Genomic DNA, 24,751 nt, shown 5'->3' on the forward strand with positions numbered 1-24,751 from the left:
CCAATGATGACAATTTAAGACCCCTCCATGATTTCTAAGTGGGAGAACTTGCAATATAGCAGGGTGTTCAAATACTGATTTTCTTCACTGTAACACACCATGATAGAAAACTGAAAGAAAGCCAACTGGAGCACTGTACTGTCAGAAATGTCCTCTGAGGAAACACTACAGGTTTGATTAAACCCCCCCCCCCAAAAAAAAAAAAACAAACCTAAATTAATACAACAAACAATGACAATATTACAATATTAATCATTAAGAAATGAGAGGTCAATAAAATAGTTCAAATCAAAGTAAAATGATAGTGTTAATGAGTGAAAATGAACATGAAATGATACTGTACACTAAAAAGGAATAGTAAACTGACTACATTATATATAGTGGCCTCCGGAATTATTGGCACCCCTGGTTAAGATGTGTTTTTTTCCTTCTAAATAATATGGGACCTTAATAGAAAAAAAGAGAAAAATCCACCGATACAAGTGCATTTATTCAGTGGGGGGAAAATCCCACATAAAGAAATAATTATTTGACAATAAATAATGTGTGTCACAATTATTAGCACCCCTGGTGTTAATACTTTGTACAACCCCCTTTTGCCAACAAAACAGCACATAATCTTCTCCTCAAATGTTTCACAAGATGGGAAAAGACAGAAAGAGGGATCTTCAGCCATTCTTCTTTGCAGAATCTCTCTAAATCATCCAGAGACCTGGGTCCTCTTCAGCTCACCCCACAGGTTTTCAATGGGGTTGAGGTCTGGGGACTGAGATGGCCATGGGAGGAGCTTGATTTCGTGTCTGGTGAACCATTTCTGAGTAGATTTGGCCATATGTTTAGGGTCATTGTCTTTCGGGCAGAGGGCAACAGATTTTGATTTAAAATGTCCTGGTATTTCAAAGCATTCATGATGCCATGCACCCTAACAAGGTTCCCAGGGCCTTTGGAAGCGAAACAGCTCCACAGCATCACTGACCCACCCCCATACTTCACAGTGGGTATGAGGTGCTTTTCAGCATGCGCATCTTTTGTGGCACGCCAGATCCACTTCGAGTGTTTGTTGCCAAAAACCTCAATCTAGGTCTCATCTGACCAAAGCACATGGTCCCAGTTGAAGCCCCAATACCGCTTGGCAAACTCCAGATGTTTGCATTTATGATTTGAGTAACGAAAGGTTTTATCTGTGCATGCCTCCCAAACAGCTTGTTGGCGTGTAGAGAACGCCTGATAGTCGATTTGGAGACTTTGTGACCCCAGGATGCCATTTGTTGTAATTCTGTAACAGTGAGCTTTGGAGATCTTTTGATTTCTCTTACCATCCTCCTCACTGTGTCTGCGTGGTAGCAAAATAAACATGGGTCCTCGTCCAGGCTTGTTTACTGCTGTTCCAGTTGTTTGAACTTCTTAAATTATTCCTCTCACAGTGGATATGGGCAGCTGCAGTTGAGTGCCAATCTTCTTGTAACATCTGCCTCACTTGTATGCTGCGTTCCTTTGTCTTTCCCATGTTTAAGAGTGGATAAGAGAAATGGCCTCTGTGTCATGTCATATTTATACCCCAGGCTTTTAACACATCTTAACCGGGGGTGCCAATAATTATGGAGGGCACTGTGTGTGTGTATATATATATATATATATATATATATAAAGATTTTTAAAATTGATCCTGAAGCACACAGGTAACATGAAGAGACTCCAAAATCAGTGTAATGTGAGCTTTTTCTATGGTATTTGTCAGAACTGTACTTGTGCAGCTCAGTTCTGGTTTTGCGGCGATCGTATAATATTAGTTTCAGGAAGACCAGAAAGAAGAGTACAGTATTGCCATTATCAATTCCATAAATGACCAAAACATGAATTACTGTCTCTGTCTTGGCTTTGGAAATATTTTTCAGATGATTAAACCTGTTCTTCGTGATACGTCTGATGTGGTTGTTCAGCTTAAAAGTGATTCAAATACCACACCTAGTTTATTGATTTTTATAAAACAAACTTTCTTTCGGCTCGTCGTTTGGGGTCCCCTCAGGATAGCAACTCAAATGAACGCTTATATTTCTTTGGCACAGTTTTTACACAGGATGCCCTTCCTGATGCAACCCCTCTTGGGGAGTGGAGGCCCCAGTGAGACACGAACTCATGACCCCTGGTTTACCAAACCAATGCTCTAACCACTGAGCTCTGGGGCCTCCATCTTGATTTATATTATTCATTATTATTATTCATTTCATATTTCTAAATTTTTTTTTTCTTAGTGGTTTGGGACTAATACTTCTGTTCTGTCCTGGTTGTGCTGCAAGAGGTTATTTGTCATTTATGACTATGAATGAAAGATTTAAAAGGACATTAATTGGGCCTGTGTCACCTCGAGACACGGCAATTTAGAGGTGTGCAAAAATTTGTACCGTGTCCACTGATGACGTCTTCAACTGGGAGCATGTAAAAATTAAAAAGAAGCTGACCTGAAATTGAACTTTGGAGGACATCATATTTCATTTCACAACTTGTAGATGAGTATTCATTCAAATGTATAAAAATGTCTATTGCTAACACAGGAATGAATGTCTAGCCATCCATTTTCCATAGTGCTAATCTATACTAGTGTCAGAGGTGTGCTGGAGCCTATGCCACCCGACTCTGGGAGAGTCACCTGGCCAATCATATGGCACATATGAACAAACAACTACTATTCAAACCTATGGGCAATTTTGACTTTTCAAGTAATATCCCATGCATGTTTTGGGGATGTGAGAGGAACTCCACGCAGGGATGGGGAGAAAAATGCAAATGCCACACAGACGAGGCCAGATTTGAATCAGAGTCCTCAGAAATGTGATGTAGATGTGCAAACCAGTCAGTCACAGTGCCGCCCAAAAAAAGGAATGTACTCAGTTAAAAATAGCAGCAAATTAGGCAAGCATTTTTTTTTTAGAACTATTTAAAATAATTTCATGATCAATTGTGTCAAAAGCTGCACTCGAGACTAATAAAACCAGGACAGCAAGATTTTTCATGTCCAGTGTGAATGTAATTAGTATATCCTCATTACTGTGTTTACTTTTGAATAGAGAATGGAATTTTGTGGAAATTATCAAATCATTTAGCTGACTGAAACAAGGTTTTGAAAATTCTTACTTAAAATTGGCAGATTGGATACTGGTCGGTCTGTAATTATTGGGTTCCATTGGAATCCAAGCATTCCTCTTCAGAAGGAGCTTAACCATCGCCATCTTAAGAGCGGTCATGTAAAAGCAATAAACTTATTTGAAAAAGGAGGTACGACAAGGATTTAAAATGCAAGTTAATGGTTTTGAGAAACCACTTAACTAACATTACAGCATCAACCAGGACAAACATTCGAGTGCTCCCCCAAATACAGACACATCCTTTGAGTCAACCTTTTGAACTGTGTTTGCTGAATTCCACAATATTGGGCTCGAAAGTAGCTGATAGTCATTTTGTTTTTTAATGAGCTGAAAAATCCCCACTCCTCTAATGTGCCTTATTATGGAGACACTGTGACAATCCCTTTCAAAAGGATCTTATCCCTGAAAACACGTTGCCAAGCAACATTGTAGGTCAGGTCAGCTGTGGGAAGACCAGCTGCACAGACAAAAGGAACAAGAGCAGCCAAACACGCATAGACTTTCCACCACTAAAACATGTGATACGGATGTAACATGAAAAATAACACTGAACTCGTGTGATGTTTCTTGTAAGATATCTCAGTTTCTTAACAAACATTTATTCTTCAACAAATGTTTTACTGGTTGTAAAAATATTTATCTCTAGAAAAATACAGAAAGGCTGGATTTTGGTTTCTAAACCAGTAAAGGTACTTAAAATGCTAAATAAGCTTATTTGACCACCACACAACGGCAGCATATGCTTTATGACAGGTGCCCAAAACACTTTTGTAATACATGCAGTATTCAGACCCTCTTAAATTTTTCACTCTTGGTAAAATTGCATCTACAGTATTTGCTAAAATGATTTATTTTGCCCCCCATCATTAATGTACACACAACACCCCAAACTGACAGAAACACAAAATTTGACATTTTGCAGATTTACTTAAAATGAAAAAATAAAAATAAAAAAAAAGAATCACTCAGCCATAAGTATTCAGATGCTTTGCTCAGTATTTGGTAGTAGCACCCTTTACAGCTAATACAGCGATGAGTCTTTTGGGGAATAACGCAGTATGTTTTTCACAGCTGGATTTGGGGCTCCGTTGCCATTACTCCTTGTGGATTCTGTGGAAGTTGGATGGGGAACATTGGTGGACAGCCATCTTCAGGTCTCCAGAGATGCTCAATTGGGTTTACTGTAGGTCAGCGCACTGACTGGGCCATTCTAGAATAGCGTTGTTCTGCAGCCACTCCGATGATTTACCTGTGTGCTTAGGTTCATTGTCTTGTTTGTAGGTGAACATTTGGCTAAGTCTGAGGTCCTGAGTATTTTGGAGATGGTTTTCGTCGAGGACATTCTTGTATTTCACTGCATCCATCTTTCCTTCGATTGCAACCAGTTGTAACCTGTCCCTGTAGCTGGAAAAACACCCCCACAGCATGATGATACCACCACCGTGCTTCATTTTTGGGACTGTATCGGACATGTGACGAGCAGTGCCTCGTTTTCTATAGACATGCTACTTAGAATTAAGGCAGACAATTTCTATCTTTGCCTTATCAGACCAGAGTATCTTATTTATCACCATCTTGGAGTCCTTTAGGTATATTTTAAACAACTCCATGCGGGCCTTCATGTATCTTGCACTGAGGAGAGGCTTTTCGTTGGGCCAGTCCTGACTGCTAGAGTGCTGCAGTGATGGTTGACTTTCTAAAATTTTCTCCTATCTCCTGACTTCATCTACAGCTACAGTGACCTTTGTGTTCTTCTTTACCTCTCTCAACTGATTGCTCAGTTTAGCCGGATGGCCAGCCCTAGGAAGGGTTCTGGTTAACCCAAACATCTTCCATTTAAAAATGACAGAGGTCACTGTATTCTTAGGAACCTGAAGTATAGCAGAATTGTTTTTGTAAGCTTGGCCACATCTGTGCCTTACTACAATTCTGTCTCTGAGCTCTTCAGGCACTTCCTTTGACCTCATTATTCTCATTTACTCTGATATGCACGGTGACCTGTAAGGTATTATTATATAGACAGGTGTGTGGCTTTCCTAATCAAGTTCAATCAGTACAACTGAACTCCAATGAAGGTGTAGAACCATCTCAAGAATGATCAGAAGAAATGGAAAGCAATTAATGTCCAAAATATATGTAATAATAATAATATTACTTCACATTGGAGAGTTTATTGTATATATGAATTGTGGGGAGTCTTCCTTTAAATAGCAGAGTGTGACAGCAAAGGGACTGAATACCCATGGCTGTGTGATATATATATATATATATATATATATATATATATATATATATATCTATATCACACAGCATATATATATGAAGACGGAAAAAATGAACTTATTTGATTTTAGCGAATGGGTGCAATAAAACAAAGCGTGAAAAATGTATGGGGTTCTGAATACTTTCTGTACACAAAAGTATGCGAGAAGTCAAATTATGAATTGATATTGCTAGAATATGCAATTATTATCTGACAATAAGTTAGATATTTTTATACAAAGAGGATTAAATAACACAAACATTATTACTTCTGTTAAGATATCAGACTTTTGCTATTTACTTGCATTAAGAGAAATAAAACATTTCAATCACTGAATGTCACAAAATCACTGATTCCTGTCCCAAAACAGTAAAACCAATCCTTTTTTTCATGTAAAACATTTTTGAAAGTGTTGTATTGTATATCAATTTTCTCTTTTTCATTATGTTTTTGAAAGACTTGTCCTGTATACTATATAGTATATAGTGTTTATTTTCTCTTTTTTATGACAGGTGGTCTAATATTTTTTTGCAAGTACTGTATGTGTACCAGAGATCTAAAAATCTGAAAACATACAAACAAACAAGAACTTTCAAAAATAAGCTAAACTGTTGGCACTGGGATGAGGTAAGATTGAAAATGCTAAGCTATGGAAAAATATCCTGTCTTTATTTTGGCCCTTTTCTATAAATGGACTTTCTAGCTTTTTTCCCGGGGATATGGCTGTGGTTCTATGTGACACAAGATGGTGATGTCTGTTCTTTGTGGCTCCTTCTGCAATTTACCAGAAGCTTTACCAGTGTCTGGATGAGCAGATGTGTAACTTTTGCTAATTGTTTAAATCCTCAGAATCACAGATGTCGCTGAGGTAACAGAGGCTGCTCTTCAAGGTACTCCCTGTTCCAGCTTCAGTTAAACCTAAGAAGAAGACAGCGACACACCATTAAAAGTATGAATTTAGCACACTCATCAACATTTGATCCATTTTAGTGCCTAACAAGACTTTTTTTCAGTTGAGGAGACCTCAAAAATATTGTCATCGTAATTAAATATAAAAATGCAGCCCTATGGGGGCACATGCCAGTACAATCTGTAGGCCAGTCCAAGCCCGGATGCATGCAGACTGTTGCATCAGGAAGGGCATCCGGCGTAAAACTGTGCCAAACAAAAATGAGCGTTCATCTAAAGATTATCCCATATCGGATCGGTCATGGCCTGAAAATGGAGTGAAAAATGGAAAGGCAGTTGGTCCTGATGAGATGCCTGTGGAGGTATGGAAGGAATTTGGAGAGGTGGCTGTGGAGTTTTTGACCAACTTATTCAACAGAATATTAGCGGGCGAAAAGATGCCTGAAGAATGGAGGAAAAGTGTTGTAGTTTCCATTTTTAAGAACAAAGGGGATGTTCAGAGCTGTGGGAACTATAGAGGAATAAAGTTGATGAGCCACACAATGAAGTTATGGGAAATTTTAGTGGAGGCTAGACTCAGGACAGAAGTCAGTATCTGTGAGCAACAGTATGGTTTCATGCTTAGAAAGAGTAACACACGATGCATTATTTGCCTTGAGGATGCTCGTGGAAAAGTACACAAAAGGTCAGAAGGAGCTACGTTCTGCCTTTGTGGATCTAGAGAAAGCCTATGACAGAATACCAAGAGAGGAACTGTAGTACTGCATGCGTAAGACTGGTGTGGTGGAGAAATATGTTAGAATAGTGCAGGACATTTTTGAGGGCTGCAGAACAGACGTGACAGAAGAATTTAAGGTGGAGGTGGGACTGCATCAGGGATCACCTCTGAGTCCTTTCCTGTTTACTGTGGTAATGGATAAGCTGACAGATGGGGTTAGACTGGAATCCCCTTGGACCATGATGTTCGCAGATATTGTCATCTGCAGTGAAAGCAGGGAACAGGCGGAGGAACAATTAGAATGATGGAGGTATGCACTGGAAAGGAGAGGAATGAAGAATAGCTGAAGTAAAACAGAATATGTGCGCATGAATGTGAGATAGTGAAGGTGGACGACTTCAAATACTTGGAATCAACAATACAGAGGAATGGAGAGTGTGGTAAGGAAGTGAAGAAACGGGTCCAAGTGTAGTGGAACAGTTGGTGGAAGGTTTCTGGTGTTCTATGTGACAGAAGAGTCTCCGCTAGAATGAAGGGCAAAGTTTATAAAACAGTGCTGAGGCTGGCCATGATGTCAGGATTAGAGACGGTGGCAATAGGAAGCAGAGCTAGAGATGGCAGAAATGAAGATGTTGAGGTTCTCTCTAGGAGTGAACAGGTTGGATAGGATTAGAAATGAGCTCATTAGATGGACAGCCAAAGTTGGATGTTTTGGTGACAAGGTTTGAGAGAGGACACTTCGACGGTTTGGATGCGTCCAGATGTGAGAGAGTTTGGTTGAAGGGTGCTGAGGATGGACCTGCCTGCAAAAGAGCAAGAGGAAGACCAAAGAGAAGGTTGATGGATGTTGTGAGGGAAGACATGAGGGCAATTGATGTGAGACAGAAAAATATCATATGATAAGATAAGACATGGAAAAAGATGACGTGCTGTGGTGACCCCTAACAGGACAAGCCGAAAGGAAAAGAAGAAAAAATATTTCAATATAATGAGGTACTAGTGTAATCGAGCAACAAAGCTCGCACCTAAATGATTAATCATATTTATATTGTACCAATGGCAGGGTGGACCAGCTGTAAAGCGTTGGTCTCACAGTTCTCAGGACCAGAGTTCAATACCAGTCCCGCCTGTGTGGAGTTTCCATGTTCTCCCTGTATCTGCGTGGGTTTACTTCAGGCACTCCGATTTCCTCCCACATCCCCAAAACATGTATTCATTGGAGACTCTAAATTGCCCTTAAGTGTGATCATGAGTCTGAACGGTTGTTAGTCTCTATGTGCCCTGCAATTGGCTGGCAACCAATTCAGGAAGTACCCCGCCTCCTACCTAAAAATAGCTGGAAGAGGCTCCAGCATTCTTGCGACCCCTGTGAGGATAAGCGGCTCGAAAAAGGAATGGATGTAAATTAATGTTAATATAATTTACCCGTTCCAGTATTGACCCTCTCAGCATAAATTCAACTTTTGCAAGATAACACAAACGTTCTGAGATTTCAAAAAAATGTTACACTCATGTTAATGTACTTTCGGGTCAGTTTGGTCGTTCGAGCGTCACGTCTGTGTTGTTATGCTGACCTATTATGTTACTGAATGAATTATATGACCACTACAGTATGCCTCTTTCCATGTGAATAATATCCACTTAAAGCGCTGCAGTATCTGACTCTCTCCTCTGGTTCCCGATTTCCTAACACCTGTGCAAATGTTTTACAAAATAATAAGTAAATAAATACCAGTAAATAAATAAAGTAATTTTTTCTCACCTTCTGACGTTTTTCCCTTTTTCCATGTGTTTAGCAACTTCTTACCAAACTGTGTGTAATGGCAAGAATTTTTAGGCTGTCAAAATATTACCCTCTCCGAATCTGCTCCATTACTGTTGGCTTGTTTGATATTTAAAGGTCTACCAACATCCCGATATACATTTTGGCTGGGGGGGAGCTCCTTTCTCCTCCCCGCTCACGGCCAAACCACCTCGCTGCCGGATCCACCTCTGCGTCGAGACTAACGCCGTGCTGGCAGACAACAATGATGACGCCGGCGTACTTTATGAAGTTATGACGTGGATCTTTTGATACGTTCTGAGATGATTACGACGTGTTACACTCTACTAAACTGTCTTTGTACTTCTATTTTATTGTTCTGTAGTGTATTGTATTTTTGTGTGTTAAATTGTTTTAAACGCAATACAAGTGCTTTGTTATACGTTGGCAGTTTGACCAAGGGGATTTATTCTAAATTCACACGTAACATATGCGATTAACTGTGACACAATTTAGTACCCCACAACTATTATTATTTTTAATAGCTCTATACACACCTACCTGTCATTTAGAACCCACAAAGCTCTCGTACATTGGACCTGTGCAATCTATTTTTCACGACAAACCGGGTGTTTTGGAAAAGTGTGAAGAGTGAATCCATCCTCCCGAGTGTTCGAGCAAAATCCAGCAATACGATGAGCCCGCATTTTGGCTAATATGATGAAAAACATCAAGTACCTGTAATTTTTCCCCAGTACAATAGGCATAAACCAATATAAACACTCGACCCCGCCACTGTAAAAAATGTCACTTCCTGGTTGTTGTCCAACACAAATCTCTCGAGAGGATGTTCATGGCGGGAGATGCAAAAGTCCATATACTGCAACATCATGACGTGTGGTGAAAAAACATATGAGTCCATTCTGGCTGCTTTTTTTTTTTTTTTTTAAATTAAAAACATACTAAAAATCATGCTTTACGTGTCGGTAGACCTTTAAAGAACAAGCACAGGGAGTCCAAGACCTCTCGAAAGAGAGGCAGAGATGGTAACCACTATGTCATTAATTCAATTATACAATGATATTTAATTGGTACATTTTCAATGTGAGTTGCCTAATAAAGGGCTCGGGAGCCACTACTTTGTGTGGGCAAGACACTCACCTGATCTGGAAGCTTTTCCTATCGAACTGTCTTTTCCTGTGGAGGAGTCCCACACACTAGTGCTGACTGAGTCGTGGCTCTTCATCGTTGTTCCGGAGTTGTGAGGTCCATTCAGCTTTTGTTGCCTGTCCTCAAATGAGGAGTTGCCATCTTCGCTGCTCTCCTCCAGATCTGACGACTGTTCACATATTCCAACATTAACTCTCTCCAAATTTTAAATACCATACATTATAGTTCACTGTAAGTCTCACCAAGAATTCTCGAACTTCATCCTTGGACTCTGGCAAGATGCTCACGCCCCCTATTGGTTTCTTTGATGGTTTATTTAAAATCTGTCTTTCTATTTTCCTTGCCAGGTCACTAACTTTTCAGAAAAAGAAAAGACATTCCCACAAGGACACCATCATCAATACTGCAGTAACTATTTCCGGACAAGCCTCATTTTGTTATTCATTTTTCATTATAATAGAAGAAGGAAGCGTTTGGAATTTTGCCCCAAATCACTTTTTTGGGGGGGATCATATTTGCTATAACACTCAGTAAAAACCTGACAGGTGTACATTAGGAAAATGATCTATGAAAAAGCATCTGTTCTTTCTGGTCCTATCTCGTACCTCTAATTTGAGTTTTAAGAAACCACCACTACAGAGGAAAAACAACCAATCTGAGAGAAAAGGTTTGATGACAAAGTGTCAAACATATGTCGTGCACTTGACACACAACTGCAGCCTCATCCTGACTTGGGTCATAAGGCTTCAGGAGTTTTCTCAAAACTGTTGGGGAATCTGACCCGCTGGTGAGCAACAAAAGTACAAAAGAAGAAATTGGACAAATCCTGAGAGACAACAAGGTGAAGCTGCCTTTCAGAGGTGGAGGGGCTACAGGCAGCTGAGAAGATTCTGAACTGATGTGGAACAACATTTCTGCTCAACAGGTACGTTCATCACCTCTTTGATTGTACATTCTCTCAAAAGTAATTTTTCAAGCTGATGTTTAGCGTTACTGTTCACACTGCAATAACTAAACATGCAGGGGTACAAATGAATTGAGGTTAAATTCAAATTTTCCTAGCAGTTTAATAACTGCAAACTACCCGTTTAAATAAAACAGAAGTTATTTGGCCATCTTACCTTTACCAAAGTTGGACATTTCTATGTGCCCATTCTGGTCTTTGACTCTCTGGAGCTGTCTGGAATCAATCTCCTGCAGCTCACTGACATCTGACAACTCATCGTCATCGTCCTCATCATTGTCGTCATTCTCTAGCTGCATGACCGCTGTTGTAATCACGCCACCAGCGAGTTGGCTTTTGGAGGATGATATCCCAGTAAGAGCTGGCCTCGCCTGGATCATGTTGGATTTTCTTGCACTGATTTGGACTGCTTCCTCCATGTTTATTTTAGCTTGTGATGTTTTGCCCCATTGGTGTTGAGGAGGTTCATTGTCCTCTTTGTCCGTATCCTCCTCTTCTGAATCCACAAAGGAACTGAAAGATGGTGTTCTAAAGCAAAAGCAAAGTCTCTTTTAAATGGAATGCTCAAGTCAGCATTTGCATTATTCAGATTTTTTTTTTTTCCTATTCAGATTTTTAAAGAATTTTCCGTACTTAGGAGTGTGTTCTCTCTGACCAACTTTGTGGGTGGGTGTAGATGTTTTTGGTTGGATGGTGGTCTTGACTCTGGGAGCTGGTTGCGGAGTCTTGGCCTGTCGGGCAACAGCTTCAGAGATACCCTGTGACGCCCTGGCAGGGAGACTGCTGGATCGCTGGCGCGTCTGCAACACTACACAAAAGAGGAAGGCAGATGATGTTCACCCAAACGGCAGCTTATCCACGGACAGAAACAAGCATTGTGACAGTGACTGCCACAAAGATATCTAAATTAAGCGAGGTGACGTCAGTGACTAAGAGGCTTGCTCAATGACGATATCATACCCTGTATACAGTGTCTGGACTTTTCTGCAGACTGGAGAGTGCCGTATTTTCTTTTCAAGCTGAGCTTCTGCTCCAAAGTATTAGTTATGTCCAGACGATGGTGCCAATAGTCTGGCAACTGTTTTGCTAGGCTCTGCCGCTTTGTGTTCAGAGTAGCAAGAACAGACCTGAGCTCCTTGGTCTTCAGTTTTCTCTGATCCTGAGAAATGAAAGGATAAGAATCAACACAACTCCTGTTTTGGCAGTTTGATATGTTTTGTTAGTACTTCTACAAAAAAGGTAAAACAATTTATCCCTCTCTGTCTCATATGGTATCTGATTTGAAGAAATGTGAATACCATGAGTAGGCCAGGTGAGAAGCTACTTTCATTTTTAATTACAACCCGCTTGAGAGAGAGAGAGAGAGAGAGAGAGAGAGAGAGAGAGAGAGAGAGAGAGAGAGAGAGAGAGAGAGAGAGAGAGAGAGGAGAGAGAGAGAGAGAGAGAGAGAGAGAGAGACAGAGAGAGAGAGAGAGAGAGTTGGGCTTCCCTGTGGTGTGTTTTGATCGTTGAGTTGGAGGGTACAAACTGATGGATTTTCTGGTATACAGCAGAATTCATTGATTCATCAATGACAGCAAGTTGTTCTGGTCCTGCAAACCAGCCCCAGACCATCACACTGACACCACATGCTTCACTAGTACACGGCAGAATTCATTGTTCCATCAATCACAGCAAGTTGTCCTGGTCCTGAAGTAGCAAAGCAGCCCCAGTCTGTCATACTGCCACCACCATGCTTCACTGTTGACATGATGTTCTTTTTACCAAATGCTGTGCTATTTTGACACCAGACATAATGAGCCACACACCTTCCAAAAAGCTAAATCTTTGTAGTGTGAGTCAACAGAATGTTTCTCCAAAAGTCTCGAGGATCATCAAGATGTTTTTTGCAAATGTGAGACAAGCCTTTGTATTCTTTTCTAACAGCAGGGGTTTTCGATTGGAAACTCTGGCCAATGTCTTTTTTTTTATGATAAGAGTCATGAATGCTGACCATAAAGGGGAAATCCAGTGCTTTGCATGAACAGTGTATCCAATAGGTCATGTAATATGTACCCTATTTTGACAATGTGATGTTAAATCCTCACTCATTTAATAGTGTTTTGAGAAGATTTTTATCGACAATTATGAATTTTTAGGGGCGCTGCCATTTTCGCGAGTCGCATGACCTACGTGTGCGCATGGGCCATGTACCGTGCCACAACACAGGCTTAATTACACGGGACACCATTTATGCCCAGCGCTGATTTCTCGGATTTATCCTCATCTGATGAAGAAATAGCAGTATCGGTTGATAGGGAAGACGAAGGAATACTTCCATACAGAGTTGAACCTGTGGCTGTAAATAATGTTGAATATTCGGATGGTTCTTCGGGCGGAATGACGCCAGAGTCTGACCACTCGGAGGCCTATGTGCGGGACGTAAGTGTGTACACAAAGACCCCTGGAGCTCCAGCCCAGCAGCCGCGGATGGTTCTTCGGATGATAATGACGCGGAGTCTGACTGCTGCACTTAAAGTTCAACAGTGGCCACCATAATTCTTAAATGGAAGATATTTGGGATGACAAGAACCCTTCCTAGAGCTGGTTGTTTGGGGAGAATACCCTTCATGAGGTTCGTAAAGAGGAACCAAAGATCCCTGTGGCTGAGCTCCAGAGAAACAGTTGGGAGATGGGAAAAAGCAAAAAAAAAAAAAACCCCATCATTGCAGCCGTCCAACAGTTGGGGGTTATAGCAGAGTAACCCGTCGGGACCCTCTCCCTAGTGCAAGATGTGAAAGCTAGCATAAAGTTTGCTAAAATAACACCGGAAGGACTCCATGGTGGTGAGAAATAAGGGTCTATGGTTTGAGGAGACCAAGATAGAAATTGTTGGCCTTAATTCTAAGCAGTATGTATGGAGAAAACCAGGCACTCCTCAACTTTTGTCCAATACATTCCCAACAGTGAAGCATGCTGGTGGCAGCATCATGCTGTGGGTTTGTTTTTCAGCTGCAGGAACAGGACCACGAGGTTCAATTGATGGAAAGATGAAAGATGGGGCCTAGAAGATGGATATCATGGACAAAAACCTTCTCGAGAGTGCTCTGAACCACAGCCTGGGCCGAAGGATCACAATAAAACAAGACAATGAGCCTAAGCACACAGCTAAAATATTGGAAGCTGTGGCTTCAGACCAACTCCGTGACTATTCTTGAATGGTCCAGTCAGAGCCCTGACTTCAAACCAAATGACCTGAAAATGACTGCCCACCAACAATCACCATCTAACCTGAGAGAACTGGAGAGGATCTGCAAGATGGAATGGCCGATGATCTCCCAATCCAGGTGTGAAAAACTTGGTCCACCATTCCCAAAAAGACACATGGCTGTGTTTGTTCAAAAGTGTGCTTCTACTAAATACCGAGGAAAGGGTCTGAATACTTTTGGCTGTATATTTCATTTTTCTTTTTAGATGAATCCGCAAAAAATTCATCAAATTGTTTTGTTTTTTGTTAACATGGGGTGCTGTGTGTACATTCATGTGGAAAAAAATTAACTGAAATGATTTAAACAAATTGCTGCAACATAAAAAAAATAATAATAAAAAATTCAAGGGGGTCTGAATACTTTGCGTATCCAACGTACATCGAACAAGATTCCTGTTTATAGGCTGCCTCGTCTTATTTGAGAAATAGATGATGATGTTACGCAGTCTTCAAAGTGGTTTCCAAAGAGATACTTGCTAATTCTATGATCGTTGTAAAAATGGGTTATTGACAGCTTACCGGTTTCACTCCCAGGCTCTCAAGCTTTGTCATTACAAGCTGCTCAAGATTTCGTTTGATTTCAGCCTTGTTGGGGTTCCTTCTGACGGACACCCTGAGTTTCTTCTCTGGAACAGGCTCAGACTTTTTCTCCACTGGCCTCTTCTCAGGGATGCTGGTCAAGTCTGTAAAAGATTGAGTTCTCCATTTATTGAGTCTTAAGGTCTCAGGGTGGTGAGGTGAATAAAAAACAACAAAAAAACCTAAGCGATGGTCTCAATCGCAACAAAGCTGAGAAAACAGCATCCAGCAAACTAATGCTGATGATGATCCATGCAAACAACATGCAGTTGACCAACTCTGCTCGAGCTTCAGGTTCTGTTTTACCTTCCTCCTCTTCGGACACCTCTTGAATTGGATCCAGGTGAGGAGCAGAGATGAGCTCCTCTATTAGAGCAGCACATGGGGTTCATAGGTCATTAGAAGTTACGGAGATAAAATAGGGATTATAAGAGAAGAGGGATAGTAGCAGAGTGGGTGTATTCCTTAAATCATGCAACAAAGGCCATGCTCAGGAACTCTAAGAGGTCATGTTTCATTCACGATTCAGGTACAGAACTCACCAAGTACAACTTTCTTTGTTTTTGGCTCCGGAGCTGGTGCACTTACTAGCACTGGAAAATAGAACAAGAATGCATCGGGATCACAGTAGCAGTTTCCTGATGAGAAAATCGTCCAGAGGAGAAGCCTTACCTGGTACCTTAAGTACTTTAGTGGGTGGGCTTGAAAATCTATTCTGTATCTACAAGACGAATACAATAAAAACATTATGACCCATACGACATGTTCATGTGATTTTTTTTTCATATTCAATCTAATTGAATCAGGTTGCGTATCGGCCGCCGGCGAAAATATCAGTCGGCTTGGACCCATTTGTTTTTTCACCACACATCAGGATGTTGTCGTATGTGGATTTTTGCATCTCTGCCATGAAAATCCTCTAGAGTTGTTGGAGAAGAAGCAGGAAGTGATGTTTTTTTTTTTTTTTGCAGTAGCGGGGTCGAGTGTTTATATTGTATTATATCTATTGTACCATTGAAAAATTACTTGGGTTTTTTTCATAGTCTTAGCCAAAATGCTGGCTTGTTGTATTGCTGGACTTTGCTCTCACTCTCTGGGGAGGATGTATTCACTCTTCACACTTTTCTAAAAGACATTGTTCGTCATGGAAAATGGATTGCACAGGTGCAAATGATGAGAGCTTTGTGGGTTCTAAATGACAGATAGATATGTACAGAGCTATTAAAAAAAATAATAGTTTGGGGACGACGTAATCCTTCTCTCAGAATGTAACAAAAGATCAGCGTCATAATAACTTAATAGAGTACGTAAGTCAGGGGTGCTAAATGTATCAATGTGCGCGGGCGGGCGTTGTTCATCACCACCACCGAAGCCACCGTTGGTCGCCGCCGCGGAGGTGGATCAAGCAGGGAAGGAGAAAGGAGCTCTCCTCCCCACTGGCCATCGGTGTCTGGGCACCCCTGAAGTAGTTACTTTGCCCGGCATGGGTCCTCCTGAGTAGGCTACATACTGTCATAAATACTGTCGGGAGTCTGTCGTTAGTTAGAAGTGATCCGTATATCATCTACAGTGAAGAAAATCAGTATTTGAACACCCTGCTATATTGCATGTTCTCCCACTTAGAAATTATGGAAGGGTCTGAATTTTTCATTGTAGGTGCATGTCCACTGTGACAGGGATAATCTAAAAAGAAAAATCCCCAAATCACAATGTATAATTTTTTTTAACAATTTATTTGTCTGATACAGCCGCAAATAAGTATTTGAACACCTGTCTATCAGCTAGAATTCTAACCCTCAAAGACCTGTTAGTCCGACTTTAAAAGTCCACCTCCACTCCATGTATTATCCTGAATCAGATGCACCTGTGTGAGGTCGTTAGCTGCATAAAGACACCTGTCCACCCCATACAATCAGTAAGACTCAAACTTGGAAAACAGCCAAGACCAAAAAGCTGTCCAAAGACACCAGAGACAAAATTGTACAACTCCACACGACTTGGTGAAAAAAGGTCCACTGTTAGAGCAATCATTAAAAAATGGAAACAGTTAAACATGACGGTCAATCTCAATCAGAGTGGAGCCCCATGCAAGATATCACCTCGTGGGATCTCAATGATCCTTAGAAAGGTGAGGAATTAGCCCAGGACTACACAACAGGACTCAGTCAATGACCTGAAAAGAACTGGGACCACCGTTTCCAAGGTGACTGTTGGTAATACACTAAGACGTCATGGTTTGAAATCATGCATGGCACCGAAGGTTCCCCTGCTTAAACCAGCACATGTCAAGGCCCATCTTAAGTTTGCCAATGACCATTTGGATGATACAGAGGAGTCATGGGAGAAGGTTTTGTGGTCAGATGAGACCAAAATGGAATTTTTTGGTCATAATTCCACTAACCGTGTTTGGAAGAAGACGAATGAGAACAAGAACAGCAACCCTATTGTGAAGCATGGGGTTGGTAGCATCATGCTTTGAGGGTGGTTTTTCTGCACATGCGAAAGGACGACTGCACTGTATTAAGGAGAGGATGACCACGGCCATGTATTGTGATATTTTGGGGAACAATCTCCTTCCCTCAGAGCATTGAAGATGGGTCGTGGCTGGCTTTTTCAACATGACAATGACCCGAAGCACAGAGCCAGGAAAACCAAGGAGTTGCTCCATAAGAAGCATATCAATGTTCTGGCGTGCCCTAGCCAGTCTCCAGACCTAAACCCAATAGAAAATCTTTGGAGGGAGCTGAAACTCCGTGTTTCTCAGCGACAGCCCAGAAACCTGTCTGATCTAGAGAAGATCTGTGTGGAGGAGTGGGTCAAAGTCCCTCCTGCAGTGTGCAAACCTGGTGAACAACTACAAGAAATGTTTGACCTGTGTAATTGCAAACAAAGGCTACTGTACCAAATATTAACAGTGGTTTTCTCAGGTGTTCAAATACTTATTTGGAGCAATATCACACAAATAAATCGTTAGAAAAAAAATCATAAATTTTGATCATTGGATTTTTCGTTTTAGATTATTTCTCTCACAGTGGACATGCACCTATGATGAAAATTTCGGACCTCTCCATGGTTTCTAAGTGGGAGAACTGGCAATGCAGCAGGGTGTTCAAATACTTATTTTCTTCACTGTAAATATGGCTCGAAACAATTCGGTGATATTGCCCTGGTGACTTCACACAGTTGTGAGACGTTCTCTTCTTCGAAAAGAGCTTCCGTGTCAGAAGGGGGGTGGAAAAATCAGAAAATTTCTGTTGTTTGTCTCCCATAGCAGGTGGCACAGCGTCTTCTCGGAGGCGATGTCCCAGTGTGACATCTGTAAATTACATTGCAGGCAATATGCCTGCTACTAGGATGTCGAGTGAGACTTCCGCAACTTTACGCATCAATGACACATTGTCCGCTCATTTTTTTCCGTATAGACATTGAAGTGCATAGTATTACATGTATTTTTCATAACAATATCTATTTTAAAATGTATATATGGATGTCAGTTGAGCTTTAAAGTGCCTTTTTAAAAATAGTTGAGGTTGGCTCTTATGGATGGAAAAGACAAGGGGAAATCAGTATTTTACTGTCTCATTAAATTGGACTTTGAACATTAGCTACCTTTTAACTAACTTAACTTAACTAACACCATTCTTTAGGATTTTGTGAAATCTGAGCATCGTGTAAAGTCTTCAAGTCAGCTATAAACATACAACAACAGGTACTTTATACCGGTACAAAGTTGGTGAATAATTTGGGGCATAAGAAACTTAAAAATAGAAAATATTTTCCCCCAAATATTCCTTATCCCAGCATCTAAGAATCTTTGAGCATTTTATTGTACCATTTTCAGATGGCACTTATTCACTCTGTACAATTACACACCAACTCAAAATATGGCCAGGCTTTGCTTAATTTGTTCTCCTAACTGTGTAAATCAACGTGGCCTTTGAAGCAGTAAATAATAAACACCTCTCTGACAATGCGCATCAAAATTAAGTTCTGCTGTCGGGCTATTGTGAAGACGAGATTTGTATCGATCTCAATAATTTTGTGCACCTAATGTTTTAGTTCATGTCATGCATATGTGGCGTATGCTGTGTTTTTCTGAATTTTCTGAACTATTCCAGGAAATGTATGAGCTTCCTGTGGATTAATCTCCCCAGCCAATGCACAGTATCATCATCATATCACTCAGCTCATGCAGCAAATACAGGATATCCTGAACAAGGCCTGAGCTTCCACCCTGCTTCCCTCTTTGCGCATATTTACAGTGGACACAGATTAAAAGCGAAATGGCGCTAACCTGCTCCCTCTGATCCTGGATGGTTTGTTCCTTCTCTTGCAGCTTCCTTCGCATCTCTTGCAGCTGCCTCTTGCTATGCTCCTGGTGCTCCAACACGGCCAACTGCAATCTGCTCAACTCTTTCTGCAACTAGGGGGAGGAGGTTTCTCTCAGGAATATTTCTAAACAATATATTATTTGTCATGATAAAACATTGTGGAATTTTAAAAAAAATATTTACTGTACATCATTCTTTTCTGACTCATGAAGCGCAGTGATTTTCCCCAACCTCGTCTCCCATTTTTTGTCCTGGAAGAGCATATTTTTTATACATTAGTTTTCAATCAAAATCCACCTTCTTACAGTGCAAAATAATATTATTGATACCTGCTGCTTCTGTTGATGCTCCAGCTTTTGAATGGCTTGTATTTGCACCATCTCAACTTCTTTAAAATGATCCAGTTCTTTTAGCAGTTCTTTGTCCTTGGATTGGTGCTTTTCTTCCTGAGAGTGCAAAAGTTAAAATGAAAAAGTGGCCGAACGGAGAGAAAAGATCCATGAAATGTTTTTTTCTTGCCTCTGCTGGTCTAGCTTGTATTATGTATTGGTGTTGAATAAGATCCTTTAGATTTTTTATCTCCAGTTTGAGGCTTTCAATCTGAGATTTCTTTTCACTTTCTCGCACCTCTGAAAAGAAGGCATATACAAAAGTAAATCCGATTTTTTTGGAGGGGGGGTGAAAATATATTATTACAAACTACAATTATTTCCCTTTGTCTTCTAAACTGCTGTATTGCAAGCTGACTCACGTAGCTCACTCTCTTCCAGGAGTCTCTGCAGCTTTTGATTCTGTGAAAAAGAATGTGTGAAAGTTTGCACAATGTAGTCATGAAATGAGTTTTTAAATAAACATAATGCAATACTTTGCACAATCTTACCTCAGCTGTTTTTGCTTCCAGCGTCTGTTGCTGTTGAACAGTGTGCTCCTTTAGACTGTTCACCTCAAATTTCAGGGCTTGAATCTGAGATTTCTCCTCACCGTTTGATAGTAGCTCTGGTAAAAACAAAACAGTAATGACAACACAACGTATGTATCATTTCATATGCAAAGTCAAAAAGATAATCTCATGTATTCAATGTGACTTACGTATATCATTCTCATCAGGGTGGCGCCGCTGCATGTGACTCTGGAGAAATGAAGCCGTGAGGAACTTCTTTTTACAAAATGCACACTAAAACACAAAAAAGGCAAGTGTATTCATAAAGCACTCTCGCGACACTTGTGAGGATAAGCAGTTCAGAATATGGATGAATGAATATGTTGAGGTCTGAGGCATCAATAAGATTTGGGTTAGGGTGAGATTTTTGTGAATTAGTCTGCATGTAATAAAATAGTAAAACACACTGACACAGCTTTTCCATTTTTCACCACAAATTCAACACTAATAACAATCTGAAATTGAAGCAAATTTTTGCAACAACGTTAATTAATGCGACAGGCTGAAAGCTCTAAATTTCCCGAAGGTGCGAATGATTGGCTGTTTATTGGTGCTCTGCGATTGGTTGGCAACTCGTTCAGGGTTTACCCCGCTTCTCCTTCAGACTTACTTAAGATAGGCACCAGCACATCCACTAGCCTAGTGAGGATAAGTGGTATGGAAAATGGATAGATGTCTTCTCTACAGTAATTCTCAACCAGGGTGCTGTGGCACACTAGGGTGCCATTATTTTTTTTAATTCATAATAATTCATCATCCAAACAATTTGTTTCGATTTGTCCAAAACTAATAATGTATTCATTACAAATACATATTAGTCCGTCTATCTATCCCAGCGACATTGAGCAACACTACAAGACAGTTACATGCTCTTCCATTTGATGGCAGATGTAAATCTGTAAACCTGTGTATCTACCGGTTTCCATTCATACAAAAGAATAAGTCACTGCTTTTTGCAAGTATATCAGCTTTGTGTTCAGTTAAACAAGCCCACATTCCACATTGAGTGAGTGCTTTTTTTTTTTCTTTTTCAGTAAATGGAGACTAGATCATCATTATTTCAGTCTTCATTCTTTGAGCGACATTTTCGTTTGGTGATGTGCAGTAAGACAATTTAAATAATGGGTGGCTTGGCTCAACAAAGGTTAGAAAACAAGGCTCTATTAACTATTCAGCAGTACGTTAATGAGCTGCTTGTGCACACCTAGCAACAACATGCCTCCATAACTCACACACTATCTGTCACCTTGGTAACTTCTTTGGCCAGTCAGAGCCAGCCCTGTTATGTACTTAAGAAATGGGGGGTGCTTGTTTAAATTGATATCAATATCCTGATGAAAAATGGATAAACTATGCCAGAGATAATGTACTACAGTATCAGTACAAATGAACATAAAGTGTGTCAAGTACATCTATTGAAATGCCAAAAACAAAATATGCAAATAAAGCACAGTAATTGGTGATGAGTGTCAATAGCTTGCTAGCCAGGTTGAAAAACACTTGCTGCCCCTTCATAAGTGGATTAAAAACTCAACTGAACCAACCATCTGCTGCCCAGCTGTAAATCAAACCATTCCTGACCAAAAATAATGCTGTTGCAAAAATTTCTCAAACAACACTCAAGGGAGATTCTACAATTCACATATAGACACAAAATTATGTCAGCTATGCTCTCATTTCTGGTGAATTCTCTGATTTGCTGTCTGAGACACTCGCTAAGATGGATTCTTCAGGAGGAGATGAGGGGGAGGTATGATTAGCTAGCTGGTTGTGAACCTCCAAATGATTAAAATCACTATTAAAACAACACCGTGAAGAGAATTCTGTACGTCTGCTGTACCTTTTGGCTGTTTGTGATTTGTGGGGCGAACAGGGTTTGCTGTTTGCGTATGATCTTCCTCCTGTTTTTGAGCTCAGCCGTCATCGCCATCATGCTCTCCTCCTGCTTCTTCAGCTGAGCCAGTAGCTGCTCCTGCTGCATGTTGGAGCTCGCCAGCCTCTCCTCTACTGCTTGCAGATTGAGCGTGAGACATTCCTGACAGTGGAGGAGCCATTCAACTGTGAGCTGGGCCAACTGGAGGATCTTGATGAGAGCTCGGTCCACAGGGCTTTGACAGCGCTGACATCGCTCCCCATCCAAGCTGCAGAAGGTCACAGTGCTTATGTGCTCCTGAAGGATGTCCACATCGAGCTGGCTAATCACCAGGTCAATGTCTACAGCATGGATTCGCCGCCAGTCCACACTCTCCCTACGCTGGCGGAACCTGAAAGGCAGAATGGTGGGTGGTGCACCGGATGGAACCATGCCGAGTGCAGACTGGACTTTTACAGAGCGCTGGCTGAGTGGGGAATTCAACAGGGATGGGATCCCTGCTGACGAATGATTCCCCTGGGTGTCACTGCTGTAAGGGTAGTAGGCTCCGTCCTGAAATGGCTGAAACAGACAATAAGACCACACCATTACCATCTGGTTAGACGTGCAAAGATGAACAATTGCCATCACGCAGCAAGTGACCTACATTTTCTTGAAAATTATAATCTACCTGCTCCTGCCAAGCTCTCCTTACCATCTCCGAATCGTCCAGGACTCCCACAGGGATCGCGAATCGAGGAGCCGTCGTATTTCTGTTGTTCCGCGTTCTCTCAGCCACGAGGACAAACGCCGAAACCGCGTTGCCGTGGAAACAGAAAAGAGCTTCCCGAGGGAGAGAAATGTTATCAAAACACTGCAGGCTATCAGCTCAATATTTCCCTAGCACCAGCCGTGGTTCAACTACATCCTGTGGGAGAGACTTAAGGCGTAGTAAAAACATTAACGACACCATTTCACGTTAGCAACCGCGAGTTTACCTGCAATGCGCGAGGACATTTATCGAAAAAATGGTCGTCGGAAATGTTCAGTTCGTACCGCTAATCCCACCAATAATAAATTCCATGATGGATTTGGATTCGCTTGACTTCAAGATGAACAATAGCATGCATGTTTGAACTTATCCTAGGAGCGTTAGTAATGTCGTACTGTACCACGAAGCACAAAGCTTTTAAATCTATTTTTTTTTTTGGGGGGGGGGGTGAGTTCCTACTGGAAAGACGATCATTCTAACGGAGATGTGTTTTGTCAGCACGAGCAAACCAAGACAGTAAAAAAAAACAAACAAACAAAAAAAAAAACGCGTCTTCTCTTTTGCCGCAGCGACCGTTAAGAGATTGCGTTAAAAATCTACCAGCAAACCGTAAAAGAAGAAAAACTTACAATTGGGGAGTCGGCGTGAATAAATATTTCAAATACTTTGGAAAAGTTTTCTCCTGCGTTGACCCAAAGAATTTTGGGGTGACTCACGATTGAACATCCGGTACCTTCAAAGTAAATCATATGAATTGCATATTATATTAATAAATAAAATGGAACATATTTGGCCGTTTACAGACCGCTTGCAACATAATTACATACAGAAGTATGACTGGGGAAACTGCTTTTGAAAGGCTTGTATCTGCACCATCTCAACTTCTTTAAAATGATCCAGTTCTTTTAGCACTTCTTTGTCCTTGGATTGCTGATTTTCTTCCTGAGAGTGCAAAAGTTAAAATGGAAAAGTGGCCGAATGGACAGAAAGAAGATCCATGAAATGTTTTTTTCTTGCCTCTGCTGATCCAGCTTGTATGATGTATTGCAGTGAGTTTTGGGGAGAACGTTCCTCACACTTCTGGTCCCTTCAAAATAAAATCACTACATAAAGTTGTTTTCCGGCGTATGCTGCGTCTACAGCGTAGTGTTTTTTTTTTTCATTCTTTGCTAAAGTTTTGCAGACGACACTAAGAATGGCGTGTTATTTTATTTTATTTCTTTTTACAACGTTTTCCCCCCAGATGAGTTTGGGAACAACGTAAAAAAATGTCTTTATATGTTCGGTACCTTCAAAGTAAAAATAATAAGATGACAAATTCTGCTATTTTTTTCAGTCTCTGATACGACTCGTGTCGATGTTTCTATGACGTCCACTCAGTTTCATCGTCAACCTTCTCTTTTCACATTGAATCATGGATCCGACCTGAACAATAGTCAAAACTGCTCAACCCTAGAAGTTAATGCTTGCATTTTTTTGTGGAATTAAGTGTTTGGGGAAATAAGTGACAATTCTGAGTCACTTCTGTTGTAATGGGAAATTACTCCAAACAACCTGCAGAAATGAAAAATCTACTTAAATTCCCAATTAAGCATACTTGGTCTGAAAAACGAGCAAACGATATTAAAAAAAATACAACATGATGCACGTTTAATTAAATTTAACCAGCAGAGGTCAGTACTCACAAAGGCTTGTCCTAGGCTCACTGCTCCTGCGGTAGAGTGTAGACTAAATTAGCACAAAGCGTAATGGCCAAAAAAAAAAAAAATCGAATGAAGAAACGATTTATATTCATAACTAGTGTAGATGTCTCCATTTCCTTTCGATTATGTACAGGAAAAAGCCTCACACGCACCCAACATGCACGATTCAAATGTTCTTTGGTAATCATATGATGTTAGTACAGCCTTGGAACATATTGTAACTGTGTTGAACTCTTCATCAGAGTCCCACTGCTGGAACAAGCATCCTATTCCTGGCTATGCAGTCCTCAAGACAGCCTTAAGTGAGAGCTGATGGAGGGATATTAATTCCTATCTACAAACGCAGTGAGGAACAAGGTACCCTGAGGCAAATGGAGAGAGACTCCTCAAATGGTGCG

General features: G+C 40.8%; 1 protein-coding gene across 5 annotated transcripts; it reads right to left on the reverse strand.

Annotated features, from left to right (window-relative positions):
• Nucleotides 1-2,999: 2,999 nt before the first annotated feature.
• On the reverse strand, nt 3,000-23,719 carry dzip1 (DAZ interacting zinc finger protein 1). Of its 5 annotated transcripts, none has more exons than XM_061801831.1 (20): nt 23,478-23,719; nt 23,280-23,383; nt 22,570-22,721; nt 21,867-22,460; nt 20,176-20,260; nt 19,967-20,082; nt 19,838-19,877; nt 19,606-19,715; nt 19,416-19,532; nt 19,275-19,337; nt 19,050-19,178; nt 15,428-15,476; nt 15,298-15,348; nt 14,696-14,859; nt 11,890-12,088; nt 11,563-11,737; nt 11,087-11,457; nt 10,208-10,320; nt 9,957-10,134; nt 3,001-6,324 (listed from the first exon to the last, which is right to left on the reverse strand). In XM_061801831.1, exons 3-20 carry the CDS (start codon nt 22,594-22,596, stop codon nt 6,236-6,238), a joined length of 2,670 nt encoding a protein of 889 aa, XP_061657815.1. In that variant the 5' UTR covers nt 22,597-22,721; nt 23,280-23,383; nt 23,478-23,719; the 3' UTR covers nt 3,001-6,235. The 5 variants fall into 5 exon arrangements, with proteins under 5 accessions (XP_061657798.1, XP_061657815.1, XP_061657806.1 ...); XM_061801849.1 differs by having other exon boundaries at nt 3,002-6,324; nt 22,594-22,721; nt 23,478-23,718; XM_061801814.1 differs by lacking the exons at nt 23,280-23,383; nt 23,478-23,719 and adding an exon at nt 22,877-23,073 and having other exon boundaries at nt 3,000-6,324.
• Between the last annotated feature and the right edge of the window lie 1,032 nt (nt 23,720-24,751).

Source organism: Syngnathoides biaculeatus, chromosome 2 (assembly GCF_019802595.1).
Source record: "Syngnathoides biaculeatus isolate LvHL_M chromosome 2, ASM1980259v1, whole genome shotgun sequence".
NCBI lineage: Eukaryota > Metazoa > Chordata > Actinopteri > Syngnathiformes > Syngnathidae > Syngnathoides > Syngnathoides biaculeatus.

Coding starts and splice junctions, on each gene's coding strand:
- dzip1 (XM_061801814.1), bottom strand. Junction 11,458..11,562: donor CAGAGAGAACACACTCCTAA/GTACGGAAAATT, acceptor CTTTTGCTTTAG/AACACCATCTTTCAGTTCCT. Junction 6,325..9,956: donor AGGAAAAGCTTCCAGATCAG/GTGAGTGTCTTG, acceptor TCTTCTTCTTAG/GTTTAACTGAAGCTGGAACA.